The 19443-nt window shown below is 42.6% G+C and overlaps 1 protein-coding gene across 1 annotated transcript; it reads left to right on the top strand.

Moving 5' to 3' along the window:
• Window positions 1-1738: 1738 nt before the first annotated feature.
• Window positions 1739-18036, top strand: LOC137298690 (uncharacterized). Its single transcript, XM_067830971.1, has 14 exons — window positions 1739-1766; window positions 4788-5272; window positions 5345-5534; window positions 5962-6015; window positions 6524-6639; window positions 8237-8295; window positions 10427-10590; window positions 11156-11321; window positions 11711-11893; window positions 12902-13046; window positions 13628-13751; window positions 14288-14411; window positions 15300-15624; window positions 18007-18036. The coding sequence occupies exons 1-14, from the start codon at window positions 1739-1741 to the stop codon at window positions 18034-18036; spliced, it is 2193 nt and encodes a 730-aa protein (XP_067687072.1).
• The last annotated feature ends 1407 nt before the right edge of the window (window positions 18037-19443 follow it).

Genomic DNA, 19443 nt, shown 5'->3' with positions numbered 1-19443 from the left:
ATTCTACCACTGATCACATATTCACATTCCACAGCCTAATCGAGTTGTTGCAGAGGCAAACACTCCATTTAGCCGTAAATATTCTACCACTGATCATATATTCACATTCCACAGCCTAATCGAGTTGTTGCAGAGGCAAACACTCCATTTAGCCGTAAATATTCTACCACTGATCATATATTCACATTCCACAGCCTAATCGAGTTGTTGCAGAGGCAAACACTCCATTTAGTCGTAAATATTCTACCACTGATCATATATTCACATTCCACAGCCTAATCGAGTTGTTGCAGAGGCAAACACTCCATTTAGCCGTAAATATTCTACCACTGATCATATATTCACATTCCACAGCCTAATCGAGTTGCTGCAGAGGCAAACACTCCATTTAGCCGTAAATATTCTACCACTGATCATATATTCACATTCCACAGCCTAATCGAGTTGCTGCAGAGGCAAACACTCCATTTAGCCGTAAATATTCTACCACTGATCATATATTCACATTCCACAGCCTAATCGAGTTGTTGCAGAGGCAAACACTCCATTTAGCCGTAAATATTCTACCACTGATCATATATTCACATTCCACAGCCTAATCGAGTTGCTGCAGAGGCAAACACTCCATTTAGTCGTAAATATTCTACCACTGATCATATATTCACATTCCACAGCCTAATCGAGTTGTTGCAGAGGCAAACACTCCATTTAGTCGTAAATATTCTACCACTGATCATATATTCACATTCCACAGCCTAATCGAGTTGCTGCAAAAACGAAAAGGGAAACTGGTATGATGTTTTATAGATTTTCACAAGGCTTTAATATTGTAAGGATAAATGTTTGTCTTTGATGTGAAGATCGGCTAGGTGACTGACAGAAAATGATTACGAAGCATGAGATCAATGTATGATGATATCGCATGTGCTTGAAAATGGTCTAAAATCATTGCTATTTTAACGCTGGGGTTAGAAAAAGGGTAAGTTTATTTCCAGTCCTTTTTTCCTTGTACTTGAATGATATAGAATCTTATCTTACCTCACACATGTCGTTTTCTAACTGTCTGAGCCAATCAATGTATCCCGCTTACAAGCGAGTAACATTTTCTATGTTACCCGCTGGAAATGCTGAACTTTGGGACTGCGTTTGGTACTTCGTGTTAGTATTATAAGGGATGCTGCCTAACTCCGGTACTCCTTCTTATTCCCGTCTTTAAACCAGTTTAAAATTAACACTGAGGTGTTCCGTAAGATAAATCGTTCCCTAGTCCCTTGGGGCTCATGGGTTGAAGTACCATCTATGTTGCCTTATGTTCCCTGAAGCCAAATATATATAAAATATAATAATGTATCACGATGGTTGTACATGGTTGCAGATCGCAGCGACTAAACTAGATTGCCTCGTAGATATATTGCTCTAGTTCTATTCGTGCTTCTGTATGCCGACTACAGGGTTCTTTTAGACCGTGTTGGACCTATAAAAATCAGTCACTCATTTTGAACCTTATTGTTAACAGTGGAAATTAACTGCACACACGAATAAAACGAAGGCTCTTGATGCTAAAATTGACAAAAGAAGGAACTGTCTTTTGAATAAAAAATATTTGGACTTCAGTCTAAATATGTTGCTATTTGTTTCCCAACAAATAAAAAAATCTCTAAATTTGTTAAAATTCCTTATGACCAAGCATTAACAGCCGTGTATTGCATCTCAAGTAATTAGGCAATCTCTGTCTAACATGCCAATGCCATCTCTTCAACGCTATGGTAAAATCATTACAACTAAATGAATGTGAGACAGGGGTTATTGTGATTGTAAACTAAAAGTGTTCATGTACACTTTCTCACTTATGCTTTACAGGCAAAGAAAAGTACGCCTTTAACAATATTCGATGTTGAATTTGGTAATACCCACTTTGTCTACTGTTAAGTAGTTAAATTTATGGGCAACGCTCATGATAGGAAATCTAGCATCAATGTACTCAACTGTGGTACGATGACGTGTGTCAACCAAGTCAGCGAGCGTGACCACCCGATCACTTCAGTCGCCTCTTACGACAAGCATACGTGACTTAAGACCAATTCTGCCCTGGATTTCCCAGGATATGGTTATAAATAAATGGAATGAATCACGTGAATCTTTTATTTCATGTATTTGGATACCATGTGCGCTCTAGATCCTCTTCCTGGTTAAAATTTACTTGTGTCCAAAACTCTCGCCGGAACATTGTGGCCATCTTGGAATGCGGATATCTGAAACAAAAGACTTACTTAGTAAACACGATCACAATTTTGGTAAAGGTCCAAGATCACGAATATGGTGCTGACAAAGCACAAGAGCAAGCTGGGATTCGAAACCACGATCACAGGCATCTAAGGCGCTTAAGGGGGGCGGGATACCTTAGTGGTAAAAGTGTACTCTCGTCACGCTAATGACCCGAGTTCGATTCCCCTAGGGTACAATGTATAAAGCTATTTCAAGTGGCCCCCGCAGTGAAATTGCTGACGCATTGCTAAAAGCGGCGTAAAACCATACTCACACTAATGTGATTTGTGGCACGCTTGCCTACTGGGTCACGTGCTGGATGACATTAATCTCTTTATCCGTATTCCGGCTTTAACCAGAAAGTTCATATGTTTTCAAACTAACCGTATATTCGAAGTTGATTCAAAAACGTGAATAACTCAACACATATCTAGACAACATTTTGCAATTTTGATGGTCAAAGGAGCCGTTATGTTATCATAAGTGTCTTAACGTCTACAACATCAACATGACCCTCGTTGATATGTATTTGGTGATGACAGATCACCGTAACACTTGATGTGTGGTAAACTCAGGTTACGAACAGATGGGATTAAAGGTTTACATGCTTTCATTCAGTTTGTTTTGGTTACAGAAGATCTACAATGATCAGTTTCAAGGACCTTTGTCTGGTGCTTCTGGCGTGCTACTGTTCGATAGGTAACTGTTCACTGTTCACTCTTCACTGTTCACTCTTCACTGTTCACTCTTCACTGTACTATTCAGGGTTGGGGCGGTGGGGTAGCTTAACGGTTAAAGCGTTCGCTCGTCACGCCGAAGACCCGGGTTCGATTCCCCACATGGGTACAATGTGTGAGGCCCATTTTCTGGTGCCCCCCGCCGTAATATTGCTGGAATATTGCTAAAAGCGGCGTAAAACCAAACTCACTCACTCACTATTCAGGGTTAGTCTGTCTCACAGTCCCTGCGCCACATTATTTTCCTTAGAACCTATCCCTGCATGCTAAAGCCCTAAATGCAACAAGTCTAGATTTCCCCAGGTTAAGGAATCTCATGCCTCCAAGGGGCTCCTTTTCGATCTAAATGGGTATATTTCTTACTGTCAAAATGGTATACGCGGAGATATAAAAACGTTCTAATTACCACCAAGGCGTTTTCAGGGTGGAAACTATATTTTGATTTCTTGTCCTTAAGACTTCGCTACATATTCACCATCCAGAGTGACACACTTCTCCCAACATTTCTTCACCTTGTGCAGACCAGTACCGCTTAAACAGACCCCCTAATTTCATGGAAAACCAACACTCAGTCCATTCAATGTCCTCAAAAATGGAGTTCACATCTTGGCTGATCATCATAAGATGGGTTGCAACCCTTCAATTTCAAAGGCTTAATAACACTGCATGACTCAATATTCTGCAAGCATTAGGGTTACCCGTGTTTACTAGCAACTACCAGATTGAGTGAGTTGGGGTACACAGAGCAGGGAACAGGGAGTGAGTGAGTTGAGTTCTGTGATCAACACCATGAGCATCGGTCTATGCAGCTGGGATACGATGACGTGTCAACCAAGTCAGTGAGCCTGACCACCCAGACCTCCTTTCACAAAGTACTAAAATGATCGTAAGTCACTAATTACATGTGAGTGGGTGAGTTTAGTTTTATGCTGCACTCCGCAATATTACAGCTATATGGCGGCCAGCTGTAAATAATCGAGCCTGGGTCAGACAATCCAGTGATCAACAACATGAGCATCAATCTGCGCAATTGGGAACCGATGACATGTGTCAACCAAGTCAACGAGCCTGACCACCCGACCTGGTTAGTCGCCTCTTATGACAAGCATAGTCGCCTTTTATGGCAAGCATGGGTTGCTGAAGGCCTATTCTATCCCTGTTCCCTGCTCTCTGCACCCCATTCACTGTTCGCACAAATGCTGGGTTTGCTTTTTAGTTTGCTGTAAAATGGTAGTATTCCCTAATAACACACCCCGACCCAATTCAACCCACCCTTCCCTGGCCCTGCATGTTTTAGTTAGCACTAAAGCGTGCCCAAATGCTACAATTTGCATTGAATATTCATAATTTTCAGCATGAGAGCGGCATTACATGGAGCGCACTCGCACACCTCTCTCTGAATCGGAGCGGTGGCCTAGCCTTGTGGTTAAGGCGTTCGCTCGTCACACCCAGGACCCGGGTGCGATTCCCCACAAGTATAGATGGGGATTTCCCACAAGGATAGAATGTGTGAAGCCCGTTTCTGGTGTCCATGATAATGCCGGAATATTACTAAAAGCGTCGTAAACCTCAACTCGCCCACTCTCTCTGAATCAATTTCGCACGTATTTCCAATTTACCCAAGGTCGTTAGTCCTTCCTGGGCAATCTAAATACAGACAGATCTTTAGGCTCTTGCTCTGTATGTAATTTTAGTGACTTCAAGATTTAGTGAGTCATGATGATAGAGAGCATGGTATAATACTGCATATCACGTTGTATAATGTACTTTTTTTGTCATTTACAGACTTTTCCAAATCATCGTTATCGATTGTTGTCGATTATTCATCTGGTTATACGGATAACTCGGTAACCGATTCTTTAACGCTTGGAACAACAACGCCGGTTATCGATTCCTCTACAGTACCGGTGGAGACGTCGGTTCCCGATTCCTTATCGGCTGATACAGCAACGCCGGTTATCGATTCCTCTTCAGTTCTGGTGGAGACCTCGGTTCCCGATTCCTTATCGGCTGATACAGCAACGCCGGTTATCGATTCGTCTACAGTTCCTGTGGAAACTTCGATAACCGATTCCTTATCGGCTGATACAGCAACGCCGGTTATCGATTCCTCTTCAGTTCTGGTGGAGACCTCGGTTCCCGATTCCTTATCGGCTGATACAGCAACGCCGGTTATCGATTCGTCTACAGTTCCTGTGGAAACTTCGATAACCGATACCTTATCGGCTGATACAGCAACGCCGGTTATCGATTCCTCTACAGTTCCGGTGGCAACTTCGATAACCGATTCCTTTTTGGCTGGGACAGTGACGTTGGTTGTTGATTCTTCAATAATTCATGAGGAGACATCAGAAACCGATTCCTTATCGGCTGGGACAGCCACGCCAGTAATTGATTCCTCAACAGCTCCGATGGAGACTTTGGTAACCGATTCCATCACAGCGTCGTCGGTATTCCATTCATCTTACAGTCCAACGCCTTCCTCGGTAACAGATTCCTCAACTAGTACAACGGAACCGGAGACAACTCAGCGTATGTTTGGCTCTTTTGGTTTGACTAGTTGCAAATGTTGCTAAGATCTGACAGAGATAACTAATACTGGAGTCTGGGTTGTTTATCTAGTGTCCGATGTCATGAGCTTGAATTATACTCAGGTGACATAAGATGATATGTATTAACAAAATCAGAGAGCCTGACCTTCCGATCCTTTCAGCCGACTCTTACAAGAAGCACGGACTGCTGAAGACTAGTTCTTACCAGTCCCTACACGGTCTACGAAAGAGACTTGTCTTTCTGATAATTACAAAACCTTTAATCAAAGTGCACCGTCATTATTTACAAAAAAACCCACTTGAACTGATTAGTAATGAAATGTGTATCCATGTCGAGATGTGAGAGCAATGATATCGTTGGTTGCCTTCATTATTCACTAAAGAGTTACGTATCCTTCGTGTTACAGGTCCCCCGACAACACAACCACCACAGGACATCTCTACCTCCAAACCCAATCTGGGTAAGTGTTTCACCAGAGAGTTAGGATTTGGTTGTTGCTTAAAGGCCACACTCAGTACAATTCCAGCTTTATGGCGGCTGTCTGTAAATAATCGAGTCTAGGCAGACAATCCAGTAATCAACAGCATGAGCATCGGTCTATCCAACTGGGATACGATGACGTGTCAACCAAGTCAGTGAGACTGACCACCCACACCTCTTTTCCCAAAGTACTAAGATGATCGTAAGTCACTAATTCCAAAGTAACCTTACTGCAATGTTAAAGAATGAAAGGAGACCCCGATCCAATTTGTCGCCTCTCTTGACGAGCATGGGTTGTTGAAGACCAAGGTTGCGATATAAGAGATGTGCAGCGATTCGCGTAACAGCGAGGCGCTAACTTTCAGCAGCTGGCAATCGCGCCAGTTATTTAACCACGGGTCAGAAAGTAAGGGATACAGGATATATGGACTTCGTGCCCCGAGAAGTACTTCCAGTGTAACTTGTACCCTGTTATATTTTCTTCGCAGACACGGCACTGTTCAAATTAGATATGAAAGTAGAAGTGGGCGTGATGTTTTCTCCTGCTCTGAACAACAACACATCAACAGACTACGAGGAATGGAATCACGAGCTTATCCTTAAGGTAACGGTCCCTGTAAGGTGCGAGCGGAATACAGCATGTTATTATGTTTAAGTCCATCATATATAATACTGAGTATCCTGTACACCGAACTTTTGTTTTCACTGGACCTGTGATTATCAGGATTAGAACTGATCTTCAGCAACAATGCTTGTCGTAAGAAGAATCGGATGGTCAGGCTCGCTGACACATGCCATCGTATCCCAATTGCATAAATCGATGTTCATTTCGGTGATCACTGGATTGTCTGGTGCAGATTCTATATTTTACAGACCGCCGCCATATAGCTGGAATAGTGCTGAATGCGGCGTATAAGTAAACTCACTCACGGTAATCACTGTAGAGCTACTGTACACGTGTCTGTTTGTTAAACATGCACTTGTGCACTCGTTTATAGCGACGTTATTATGATGAATTCATTTTGTTTTATGAAAAGTAAATGACAGTCAATACGCAGATAATGAAAGTGGGGCCTGGGTTAACGAATTACAGGCTTTAGGGAATATTTCCATGGATAATTTTTGACGTTACCAACAAGTCCGTCTCCAGGACAAAAACGAGTTTCTGTTTTCAACGTCATTAACTCACCACAACAAAGTCGTGTTTGTTTGTTGTTCAACGTCGCTCTGAGAAATATTCCAGCTATATGGCGGCGGTCTGTAAACGTCTGAATTTGGACCAGACAATTCCGTGATCAGCAGCAGTAAAGTTTCAAATGGAACGGAATAGGTAACTGTCGTACATGCACGATCGCAGGTATCAGCCTGTGGCGTTCCGTGATAGGTGTGATGCAAAACGGGTACCGGATGGACATTGTTACTGATCCAGACATGTTAGGGAAGATACACGTAACAGACTTTGCAACACGTCGCTCGTATTTACGAAGACTGGTCAATTTTATTCTGCTGCGCAACCCACTTTGCGTTACAGTTTTCCTGCGCATAATGTCGCCTTGACCTGACGTCATGGCTTGTGTGCAACGATTGTCCACACACAACACACTGGGGTTTGTAACACAAAAACCGTGCACCAAGAGGTACATACACCTGCACGCGCGCGCACAAACACACACACAGATTTGACAACATGTACTTTGATGCCAGTATTTCTCGAATGCGTTGTAAGTCCCTGTGAGTTATCAGAAAGCAAGACTATTGCTGAATGCGGCGCTACACAACAGGTAAGCATCCAAGCATGCATCAACATGCACATATAAATACACACATCGCACAATTTCAAAGATACAAAACACACAGGGACATCTTTCTACCTTGAATGTATGTTTTATCACCTTATATATCGTGGACTTAGCAGACATCCACACAAACATACGTAATCCAAGGTCGCTTGGTCCAGAAACATCCCCAACCGCATTGAATATGAATCACGGGTATCGAAACAAGTATCTCCTTTCCCGATGATGACCCGGGTTAGAGCTTCTGCAGTTCATCCTTGTCATAAGAGGACAGTAGGTCAGGCAGGTGCATTTGGTTGACACATGTCGCAGCCCAGTCACTGGATTGTTCCACCCAGGTAGACACGGTTATATTCATACGGCTGGATCACAGATAGGTACAAACAAAATATCTTCTTTTTGTAGTTAACACCTGTCTACACACGCATTCCTGGGTTCCTGTACCTGGCCATTACTGATTTTACGTAAGTGTGTTGTTTCTTAACACGACAAACCTAACTGCCTCTTTATCCTGAAAATGCCTTCAGTACACCGTTTTAGTATCAGTGTTCAAACTGTGCATTTTCTATAAGGATACTGAACCTAATTAAAACTATTAAAGCACTATTAAACCAGATGGTGATGCTATCATTTTGACTGTAAGATTTTGGTAATACAGTGAGTCCCAGTAACACCGTCAGTCCCAGTAATATGGTTAGTTCTAGTAACAGTCAGTCACAGTAAAACAGTCAGTTCTAGTTACACAGACAGTCCCAGTAACACAGTCCCAGTAACATAGTCAGTTCCAGTAACATAGTCAGTCCCAGTAACAGTTCCAGTAACACAGTCAGTTCCAGTAACAGTCCCAGTAACACAGTCAGTCCCAGTAACACAGCCAGTCCCAGTAACATAGTCAGTTCCAGTAGCAGTCCCAGTAACACAGTCAGTCCCAGTAACACAGTCAGTTCCAGTAACAGTCCCAGTAACACAGTCAGTCCCAGTAACACAGTCAGTCCCAGTAACATAGTCAGTTCCAGTAGCAGTCCCAGTAACACAGTCAGTCCCAGTAACACAGTCAGTTCCAGTAACATAGTCAGTTCCAGTAGCAGTCCCAGTAACACAGTCAGTCCCAGTAACACAGTCAGTTTCAGTAACAATCTCAGTAACACAGTCAGTTTCAGTAACAGTCAGTCCCAGTAACACAGTCAGTTCCAGTAACAGTCCCAGTAACACAGTCAGTTCCAGTAACAGTCAGTCCCAGTAACACAGTCAGTTCCAGTAACAATCTCAGTAACACAGTCAGTTTCAGTAACAGTCAGTCCCAGTAACACAGTCAGTTCCAGTAACAGTCAGTCACAGTAACACAGTCAGTTCTAGTTACACAGACAGTCCCAGTAAGTCAGTCCCAGTAACACAGTCAGTTCCAGTAACAATTCCAGTAACACAGTCAGTTCCAGTAACAGTCAGTCCCAGTAACACAGTCAGTTCCAGTAACAATCTCAGTAACACAGTCAGTTTCAGTAACAGTCCCAGTAACACAGTCAGTTCCAGTAACAGTCAGTCCCAGTAACACAGTCAGTTCCAGTAACAATCTCAGTAACACAGTCAGTTCCAGTAACAGTCAGTCCCAGTAACACAGTCAGTTCCAGTACCAATCTCAGTAACACAGTCAGTTTCAGTAACAGTCAGTCCCAGTAACACAGTCAGTTCCAGTAACAATCTCAGTAACACAGTCGGTTTCAGTAACAGTCAGTCCCAGTAACACAGTCAGTTCCAGTAACAGTCCCAGTAACACAGTCAGTTCCAGTAACAGTCAGTCCCAGTAACACAGTCAGTTCCAGTAACAATCTCAGTAACACAGTCAGTTTCAGTAACAGTCAGTCCCAGTAACACAGTCAGTTCCAGTAACACAGTCAGTTCCAGTAACAATTCCAGTAACACAGTCAGTTTCAGTAACAGTCAGTCCCAGTAACACAGTCAGTTCCAGTAACAGTCAGTCACAGTAAAACAGTCAGTTCTAGTTACACAGACAGTCCCAGTAAGTCAGTCCCAGTAACACAGTCAGTCCCAGTAACATAGTCAGTTCCAGTAACAGTCCCAGTAACACCGTCAGTTCCAGTAACAGTCAGTCACAGTAAAACAGTCAGTTCTAGTTACACAGACAGTCCCAGTAAGTCAGCCCCAGTAACACAGTCAGTCTCGGTAACATAGTCAGTTCCAGTAACAGTCCCAGTAACACAGTCAGTTGCAGTAACAGTCCCAGTAACACAGTCAGTTCCAGTAACAGTCCCAGTAACACAGTCAGTTCCAGTAACAGTCAGTCCCAGTAACACAGTCAGTTCCAGTAACAGTCAGTCCCAGTAAGGCCGTCAGTCTCAGTAACATAGTCAGTCCCAGTAACACAATCAGTTGTAGTAACAGTTGGTTCCAGTAAAAACGTCAGTTCTACTTCTAGAAAAACAGGAACACTGTTCGAGTAACGTCCTCAGTTCCAGCAACATCCGACAGGTCTACAGTAATTTCCGTTAAAAGCTATTCCTTTAACACAATCAGTTCTAGTAACAGTGTCAGTTCCAAGAACACAGTCATTTTAGGCGACAGTCATTATCATTCCAGAAACGGTTCAGTTATTGGCCATTATCAAGTCAACATCCAGGCAAATGAACCAACCGATGACGTGTTGGGTGCCTTCACTGGAACCTTTTTATCGGAGATGAACAGCCTAACAATATTCAACACTACAGCAGAACCGTTTACTAAGACTAACAATATGTCACAAAGTAAGTCCCAAGTATTCAATTAGATAATCAACGAAACTGTTCCAGACTGCCTGTCCAATCGTCCATCTGTTGGGTTTTGGATCGTGCATCACATGAAAAGAGATTGTATAAGAGAGGCGTACATTTGCGAACCAGTCTATACTTACAACAGAAAAGGACGTGAGATAGTTCATTTGTTAATACGTTAGCACGTCCAATACAAAGTCCGGGGTCAAGTCCATACCACCAGATATAATGTTGAAATAATGCCTGAAAGTAAAATATTATTCCCTTTCAGCAAAAGTTCTCGCAGAATTGTAACCACCTATCATTTGTGAGTCGTTATGCACAATAGGGACCTGTATCTTTGGGCTTCCATCAGGTCAGGAATGGAAACAAGGTGCAAAATGTCAGAATGATTAGCTACTGCATGTAATAGTTAATGGTAAAAATTAATGGATGGTCAACTTTTGAACAGGTGAATCTGTTGTGATGATTTGGAGATTTTACGTTCGCTTTCCGATATGATGCCATTTTCAGTTTGCTCGAAAGAAGGATGGTTATGTACTATGTGATGATGTTTCAGTTCTGGAAACCATCGGTGACAAATGCCAAGCGACGGGAATATGTCCCATAGGTTTTACGTGTTCTGGTGCGAAAAGTGGAGAGGTAACATGCCTGTCCACGTGCACGGGTGATACATGTCAGTATGGACGGTGCCATATCGGTTCGGACGGATATCGCATTTGCAAGTAAGGGGGCGTTCATAATTTATGACTAGGGTCGTGGTGATGATTTTAAGGGGTTGGTGGGGTAGGGTTGGTGGTTGTCATCAATTTCGTACACATGTTCTGGAGGCGTGTACATGACAAGCACGGGGGTCACTTACTTTGTACATTAATTTTAGTGGGGGACATTAACATTGTACATGCAGCTCCATAAACAATACGCTGGGATACGCTGACATGCATCAAACAAATGTCCATCATGGTCCAGATAGTCACTTTTTATGATAAACATATGGGTTGATGACAAACCTTTTTGCTGGTATCTCTTTATTTAACATTTGTCCTCACATTCAGCCTGATTGGTTGTACAGATTCTATTTCGTCATTATGCATGAAGGCGCGGTATTTTACAGGTGTGATGTATCGGAGGATTTCGTATACAGCGGTGATAAATGCGACATAAAGACGGAAAAACTGTCAATGGAGATAGGCGCCATCGCTGGTATCGCTGGAGGCCTTGGCGGGGGAATAATTCTTCTGCTTGTCGTTGCCCTGGTGCTGACGTGTTGTTCCAGAAGAAAGAACAAGACTAAGAGGTAGGACCACGCTATCTATTTTGCAAACAATAAATTATTGGGTCATGATGTTCTTTGTTGTTCTAGCTGTATATCTCATTCAAGTGGATAATTAGTGAGTGAGTGAGTTTTACACCGCTTTTGGCAAGTTTCCAGCAATGTCGCGGCGGGAGATACCAGGAATGGTCTTCACATATTGTACCCATGCAGTGAGAGAGTTTAGTTTTACGCCGCTTTTAGCAATAATCCGGCAATATCACGGCGGGGGACACCAGAAAATGGGCTTCACACATTGTACCCATGTGGGGACTCGAACCCGGCGTGACGGGCGAACGCGTTAACCACTAGGTTACCCCACCGCCCCTTGTACCTATGCATGGAGTCGAAACCGAGTCTTCGGCGTGACGAGGGAACGCTTTAACTACTAGGCTACAACACCGCCAATCAAATCCGGATAGCTGATATTATAAATGACAAGGTTACGAAAACTATATGCTATAGAAATAGAATAGCTAACTGAAAATATGCGTCATAGATTATTATTAGCTTACGTTGCTCAATACCGAATCATACGTCTATGTAACCCAACCGATAAAAATCAAACCCCGCCCAACCAATCCACAGAACCTTGCTCTATCTAATCCCCACCCATCCGATCCACACAACACTGCCCTGTCTAATTCCCACTGAAGCCGACCAAACCGATCCATCCGCACAACTTTGCTGTACCTAAGCCAACCCAACTGAGCAACATAACTTGATCTACTCTATTTAATCCGTACCCAAACTTAGCTATCCATAACACGTCTTATCGGTCGTCCGAAACTCCTTTCGACAGAGCTGAGGAGAAGGCTCATACAATCTTGACCATACTGTGTATTTATAACAAATATATTGCCAAAACATATGAAGTGTTTGATATAGCCAGAGAAATGTTAGTTTCCAAGTATCGAAACAGCCATGCTCAAATCTAAACTTTACATTAGTAAAGGTTGGTCACCAATCCTAGCTCTGAATTTCTTTTTGCAGACACCACAGTGAGGATGAAATCCATCTGACTGGGTTAGAGGGGGATATTTGGGGCAGGGACGTGGGTGAGGATAACCCTGCCGCCGACACGAAGGAGGAATACAGTTACCAGGGTGTACTTAGTGAAGGCAAGAGCTACCAATCTGTGAGTTTTCACAACGGAACATCTATCGCATGCAAGTCTTTTTCACAACGTTTTGGTCAAAGATATATACTGCTCAAACAATTAACGAACACCTGATTTTGTAGGTTTATAATCAATTTGTAATGGCGTGTTATGGTGATGTGGCCATTTCGGAATTGTCTTATAGTATTACCACAGTCGCATCTATGATCACAAGATTCTTGCAAACGCTCGAAATGGTCCAAACGTCGTTCGTAAAGCGTTCGCAGCCGTTCGTACGGATATGTCTGACCAAGGCATTGACTAACAGATATCAAGGGGAAGACTGATCTGTGGGAATCACTACCAAGTCTGTGGTGAAACAAAAGATCATTTAGACGAGCCTCCGATTCGAAAGAAAGAGCAGCTCATCCTGGCATTTCACATTTGTCCATCTTAGACAAATGGTCCATCCCTTCCCCAACAGTATGACCACCAAGAAACTACGATACGGAGGTTATACTAGACTTCGCCATCTTCGGACGTGAACTTGTTTACAGGTTGTAGATAAGTGGTTTGGTTGAAATATGAGACTTCCTCACTCGCTCTTCCTTTAACAACAGTGGTTGATGCAGGATAAACCAGAAAAATCTTCAAAGGGACAAAGGAGAGCAGACGACTTTCGGCGGACTAACGATGGTAATGAGAGACAAGAGTGGGAGCAGATGGAACCTGCTGCCTTATTTAGTAAGTTTTCGTGTTGTTAGAAAATAACGTAACTATGTGTGTGTGTCACGTCACGAAAAGTTTATGTATATTTTGACCTGCGGGGAGTGAATGGGTGAGGCTAGTTTTACGCCGCACTCAGCAATACTACAGCTATATGGCGGCGGTCTGTAAATAATCGAGTCTGGACCAGACAATCCAGTGATCAACAACATGAGCATCAATCTGCGCAATTGGGAACCAATGACATGTGTCAACCAAGTCAGCGAGTCTGACCACCCGATCCCGCTAGTCGCCTCTTACGACAAGCATAGTCGCTTTTTATGGCAAGCATGGGTTGCTGAAGGCCTATTCTACCCCGGGACCTTCACGGGTTGACCTGCGGGGTAGGTGCAGAAGTCATCCTTCCTTACATGCAACTGTAGCAAGAAAACAGTGGCTGACCAGAAACAGACTGATCAAATCAATCAATGTGACGACAGCGATTTACTGAGTTCATTAATAACATACGAGACAGGTTACACAAGCATGAAACGTGTCTCTGAACATGTTTACAGGTCATGCCCAGCAGAATGGGTCATCTGGCCTGCGAACTGGTTACTACCGTGAGGACGTCTATCCCGATTATGACAGCGAAGACGGAGATCAGTTTGTTGGCCAGGACAAACATAAGGACAATTGGTAAAAATACAGCATATCTAAGTGAAGACTCTGCATTTGCTGCTTTACTGCAATTTCCTTGAACGGCACTAGAATCTGACATGACGTAGAAAGTCATGTTTATGAATTGGCAACATCTAGATTGCAACAGAGACCAGAAAAGATCCAAGATAGAAATGATCTTCTTGTAGTTAAAGCACTGATGCCATGGCAAATGACACCCACACGAAATAATACCGTGATAATGTATCTTCCTTGAGCCGGGTCATAGGATAAATAGGCTATCACACTCGTGTGTTTTGTAATGGTTAATGTCCTGCATTGGGAATAAAGAATATTTGGCTGGTACAGCTGAGGAGGTTGGTGTGCACAGTAATTACATTGCTGATAGTTGTTGTGAGTATAGTTCATAGGAAAGAAGCCAAATGACCAAACGGAGCGGTGTGGAAGTCTAGTGGTTAATGTGTTCACTCGTCACACCAAGGACTCGGGTTTGATTCCCCACAGAGATACCATGAGTGAAGCCCATTTCTGATGTCTCCTGCCGTGATATTGCTGAAATACTGCAAAAAGCAGCCTAAAACTAACCGCACTGGACAATGTGGGGAAATGTTTACTGTAGACTACATGATGATAACCTGCAGGGGTGAAATAACCCTGATCTCCGCTGATTTGATATTTATTGCCCGTTTTCAGATCTTTAGTCTGATTGGTTGGTTTCAAAGATGTTGATGTTGGCCCCGATGGTATGGTTAGGATGGGCTTGGGTGTTCTCGGAAATGTCTGATTTAGTTTCTTTCTGCACATATGTCAATTGTGCCTTGTTTTCATGTTTAGGAGAAGGACGTTTCATCTGTTACTGAAGACCGGTGTCGGGTTAAAAGTTGATCACTCTTTTCTGTACTCTAGGAATGTGGGGAGTGATCGCCCTGTGACCCACCTTACTCGAGGTCAGTCAAAGTCACGCCCCGTCAAGGACGACTATAGTCAGGAAGGTCACCAAGCCAGGAGCCAACCAGTGAAATCAAAGTCACGCCCCGTCAAGGACGACTATAGCCAGAAAGGGAACCGCGGAGGGAATCAACCAATCAAATCCCAGCAACGGCCGTTCAAATACGACTACGGACAGGACGATTTCGTGGATAATCAACCAATGCAACGCCAACCTCGTTTGTTGAGCGCCGGTTACAAACAAGGACAGTCCGTGTACGATAGCATTGAAACGGACGAGAAGGTGAGAGCGATGCTAAGAAATTCAAAATACAAAAATGAAGGTGATTTCATGGCCGTTAAATGGTTAACCAGTCAAAATCGTTAATGTTTACATGTATTTTTCGATGCACAGAAACAAAACGGCTTTACCACTAGATAACAAGTTTGATGACTACTTCATAGTAACATTGTTGATCTTGGCAGTGTCAGTGATTTCTTGTAGTTTATAGCTTTATCATATGGGGTGAGTTGGGTTTGGGATGAATGTGTGTTAATTGAGAAAGAACAGTCCTTGAAGTTATTATTATTGGTGTAATTAGATAAAATAAATGATCTTTATGTTTTTCTGGACTGTTATGCTTAACTCTATGAACGTTATTAATGAATTCAATAATAGCGTAATGTAAGTTTCTGATGCCACGGACCCGTGGAGGTCCCGGGGTAGAATAGGCCTTCAGCAACCTATGCTTGCCATAAAAGGCGACTATGCTTGTCGTAAGAGGCGACTAACGGGATCGGGTGGTCAAACTCGCTGACTTGGTTGATACATGTCATCGGTTCCCAATTGTGCAGATCGATGCTCATGCTGTTGATCACTGGATTCTCTGGTCCATTATTTACAGACCGCCGCCATATAGCTGTAGTATTGCTGAGTGCGGCATAAAACCAAACTCACTCACTCTTATGCCACGGGTTTGTATAGTTCATGTTGTCCCGCAACAAATATGCCAACTGCAGAACTTAATTGATCCAACAAGCAAACTATCCAGTTGAGTCAGCGGAAGTGATCACAACAGAAACGACACCAACACATGTACATAAGAAATTCTGTTAACATCAGTGTCAACTTACCCGTGTCTGACTATATCGCTGGGACGTCACAATCAACAACATTGCAGTATAACGCTCAACAATACATCTTTCAAATCTGTGTAACATCGTTCAGTAACCCATGCCTGTTGTACGAGGCGACTAATGAGATCGGGTGGCCAGGTTCGCTGACTTGGCTGACAGAACTTATCGGTTCCCCATTGCGCAGATAGATGCACATGCTGTTGGTCACTGGGTTGTGTGGTCCAGACGCGATTAGCTACAGACCGCCGCTGGAATATTGCTGAATAACGGCATAAAACTAAACTCGCTCATTGTGTAGTGAGTGAGTTTAGTTTTACGCCGCACTATGCAATATTCCAGCTATATAGCGGCGGTCTGTAAATAATCAAGTATGGACCAGACAAACCAGTGATCAACAGCATGAGCATCGATCTGCGCAATTGGGAAACGATGACATGTGTCACCAACTCAGCAAGCCTGATCGCTCGATCCCGTTAGACGCCTCTTACGAGAAACATAGTCGTCTTTTGTGGCAAGCATGGGTTGCTGAAGGTCTACTCTACCCCGGGACCTTTACGGGTCAACTCACTGTGTAACATCTCAAAACTGTCTACATTCGTTAATTGGGGGAGAATTAGCAAACGTCGCCTCCAAAGCACAGTGTGGTGTTTCATGACATTACAATGTATTCACCTGGGTGGGACAAATATGTGCTAAGGGGCGGTTGGGTGGCCGAGTGGTTGAAGCGTTCCCTCGGCACGCTATGGACCCGGGTTCGATTCCCCACGTGGGTACAATGAGTGAAGCCCATTTCCTGTGTCCCCCGCAGTGATGTTGCAGGAATATTGCTAAAACCAAACTCACATACTCTATCTGGTTAAGTAAAGGTAATGCATATCAAATGGGTTGAAAATATGCCTCTTGTTCGATAGGGCTAAAATGCAACCTTGTAGGTTTAACTTATTATTTACAGCGAACCGATAGCGATATCTGTCTGTTTCGTCAGACCGATAACTGTTTGGCTTACTGATAAACCCGTGATAAAAATCCGAAAATAGTATCTATCGCTAGTAGTGTGCGAAATAATCACCAGCCCACTAGCCCATGTGTCTCCACAGTCACTGGCCCGACTGTCTGGCACACTTTCGTGGGGCCATTTTTTTGTAATTATACCGCTCTCTCCGACTTGTCATTTAATGATACACTATTAAATCATGCAAAGTTGTGGTCTAATGAAAAAGAAATATAATAATAATGATGAAATCCGTGTCATGCTGGCTATATCTTATTCTCATGTATTCTTATGATCGTTGGCTTAGTTTCTGCATTCAAAGTTTGAGCTAGTGAATTCTTTTGTGGGCTAGTAACTTTCGGGTATAGCTAGACCGACTGGCTAGCAAACTTTGGAAAATATTCCACACACTGATCTCAAGCCAACTGAACATAATATCTCAATGATTGTACTGATTGATAAATATTAAATATATCTGAATGTTTCAGCTAACTGTTAATAACATTTGTTTTAGCCAGACTGTATTCATTGTGTTCGACTATGTTTTGTCTCTTGCAGTACGCTATCAGAAGACCAACACTACACTGAACCTAACAGATATTTGCCGAACACCAAAGGATGAGCTACTATGTTGTTCAAATAGAAAGTGTAGGAATGTAACAATCAGTCAAATGCAGTTGAACAAATGCAATATACAAGTGATATGTGGACATACACCGCCATACATTACACATAGATGTGTACATTACAGATGTGCATATAAAGGGATCTAGAAACTCTCTGACTAGTATTGATGTTTTGCGATCAATCTAATCAATCATAGAAATTGTGTCTATCTGTCCATATATCCATGGTCTGGGTAAAATCAACCGTGACCATAAAATAACCATAATCAACTCTGTTCACCAGCCAGCAGGCAGTCTATGGGTTTCAGCAGACCACTTCTCGGCGGGGGATACTCCAACTATACTCAGCATCTTTGAGTTTCAACATATGTAAGGTGGAAAACCAGATCGCAATATCACCATACTGTTTTTCCTTTATACGTCATTTTACTTGTATAAACATGTAGATATGTGTAGTCCTAGGAATTTCATACTAATTCATATCAACACATGCAATATATACACATATACATATAGTACACATATAGAAGGAGTGCTTCTCACGTTATGCAAAGCAAATATCTACAGCTCTAATATAAATTCTGGAAATCATCTTCGAAAACGTTGAATGACATGTTCAAGTTTGATGCATAGTAAATCTGTAAAGTTTCTATCTATTTAAAGACTGCTTCATGCATCGTGCAATATACATGGTAAGAGTGTCTTTCAAAATATCAAGCAGGGCGCTAGCATAGTTTATCTGCATTTTAACAGTATTGTAGTATCAAGAGTTTAGACACCAGAAATGGGCTTCACCAACTGAACCCATGCAGGAAATCGAACCAAGGATGTCCTTGTACAAAGCGATCTTTGAACTAAGGTGACTGTAACTCCCATACCTTCACAAAAAATTATCACTGTCGTAGAGCTGAGGTTGTTTTGCACATAACACATTTTTGTGCTATCCAAGCGCTTCTCATGAAGCGTAAATGTGTACATCATAACTTTTAGGGAATATGTACATCATAACGTTTAGGGAATATGTACATCATAACGTTTAGGGAATATGTACATCGTAACTTTTAGGGAATATGTACATCATAACGTTTAGGGAATATGTACATCGTAACGTTTAGGGAATATGTACATCGTAACGTTTAGGGAATATGTACATCGTAACGTTTAGGGAATATGTACATCATAACGTTTAGGGAATATGTACATCATAACGTTTAGGGAATATGTACATCATAACGTTTAGGGAATATGTACATCATAACGTTTAGGGAATATGTACATCGTAACGTTTAGGGAATATGTACATCGTAACGTTTAGGGAATATGTACATCGTAACTTTTAGGGAATATGTACATCATAACGTTTAGGGAA

This window comes from Haliotis asinina, chromosome 10 (assembly GCF_037392515.1).
Source record: "Haliotis asinina isolate JCU_RB_2024 chromosome 10, JCU_Hal_asi_v2, whole genome shotgun sequence".
NCBI lineage: Eukaryota > Metazoa > Mollusca > Gastropoda > Lepetellida > Haliotidae > Haliotis > Haliotis asinina.
This window is presented reverse-complemented; position numbering and strand designations above follow the sequence as displayed.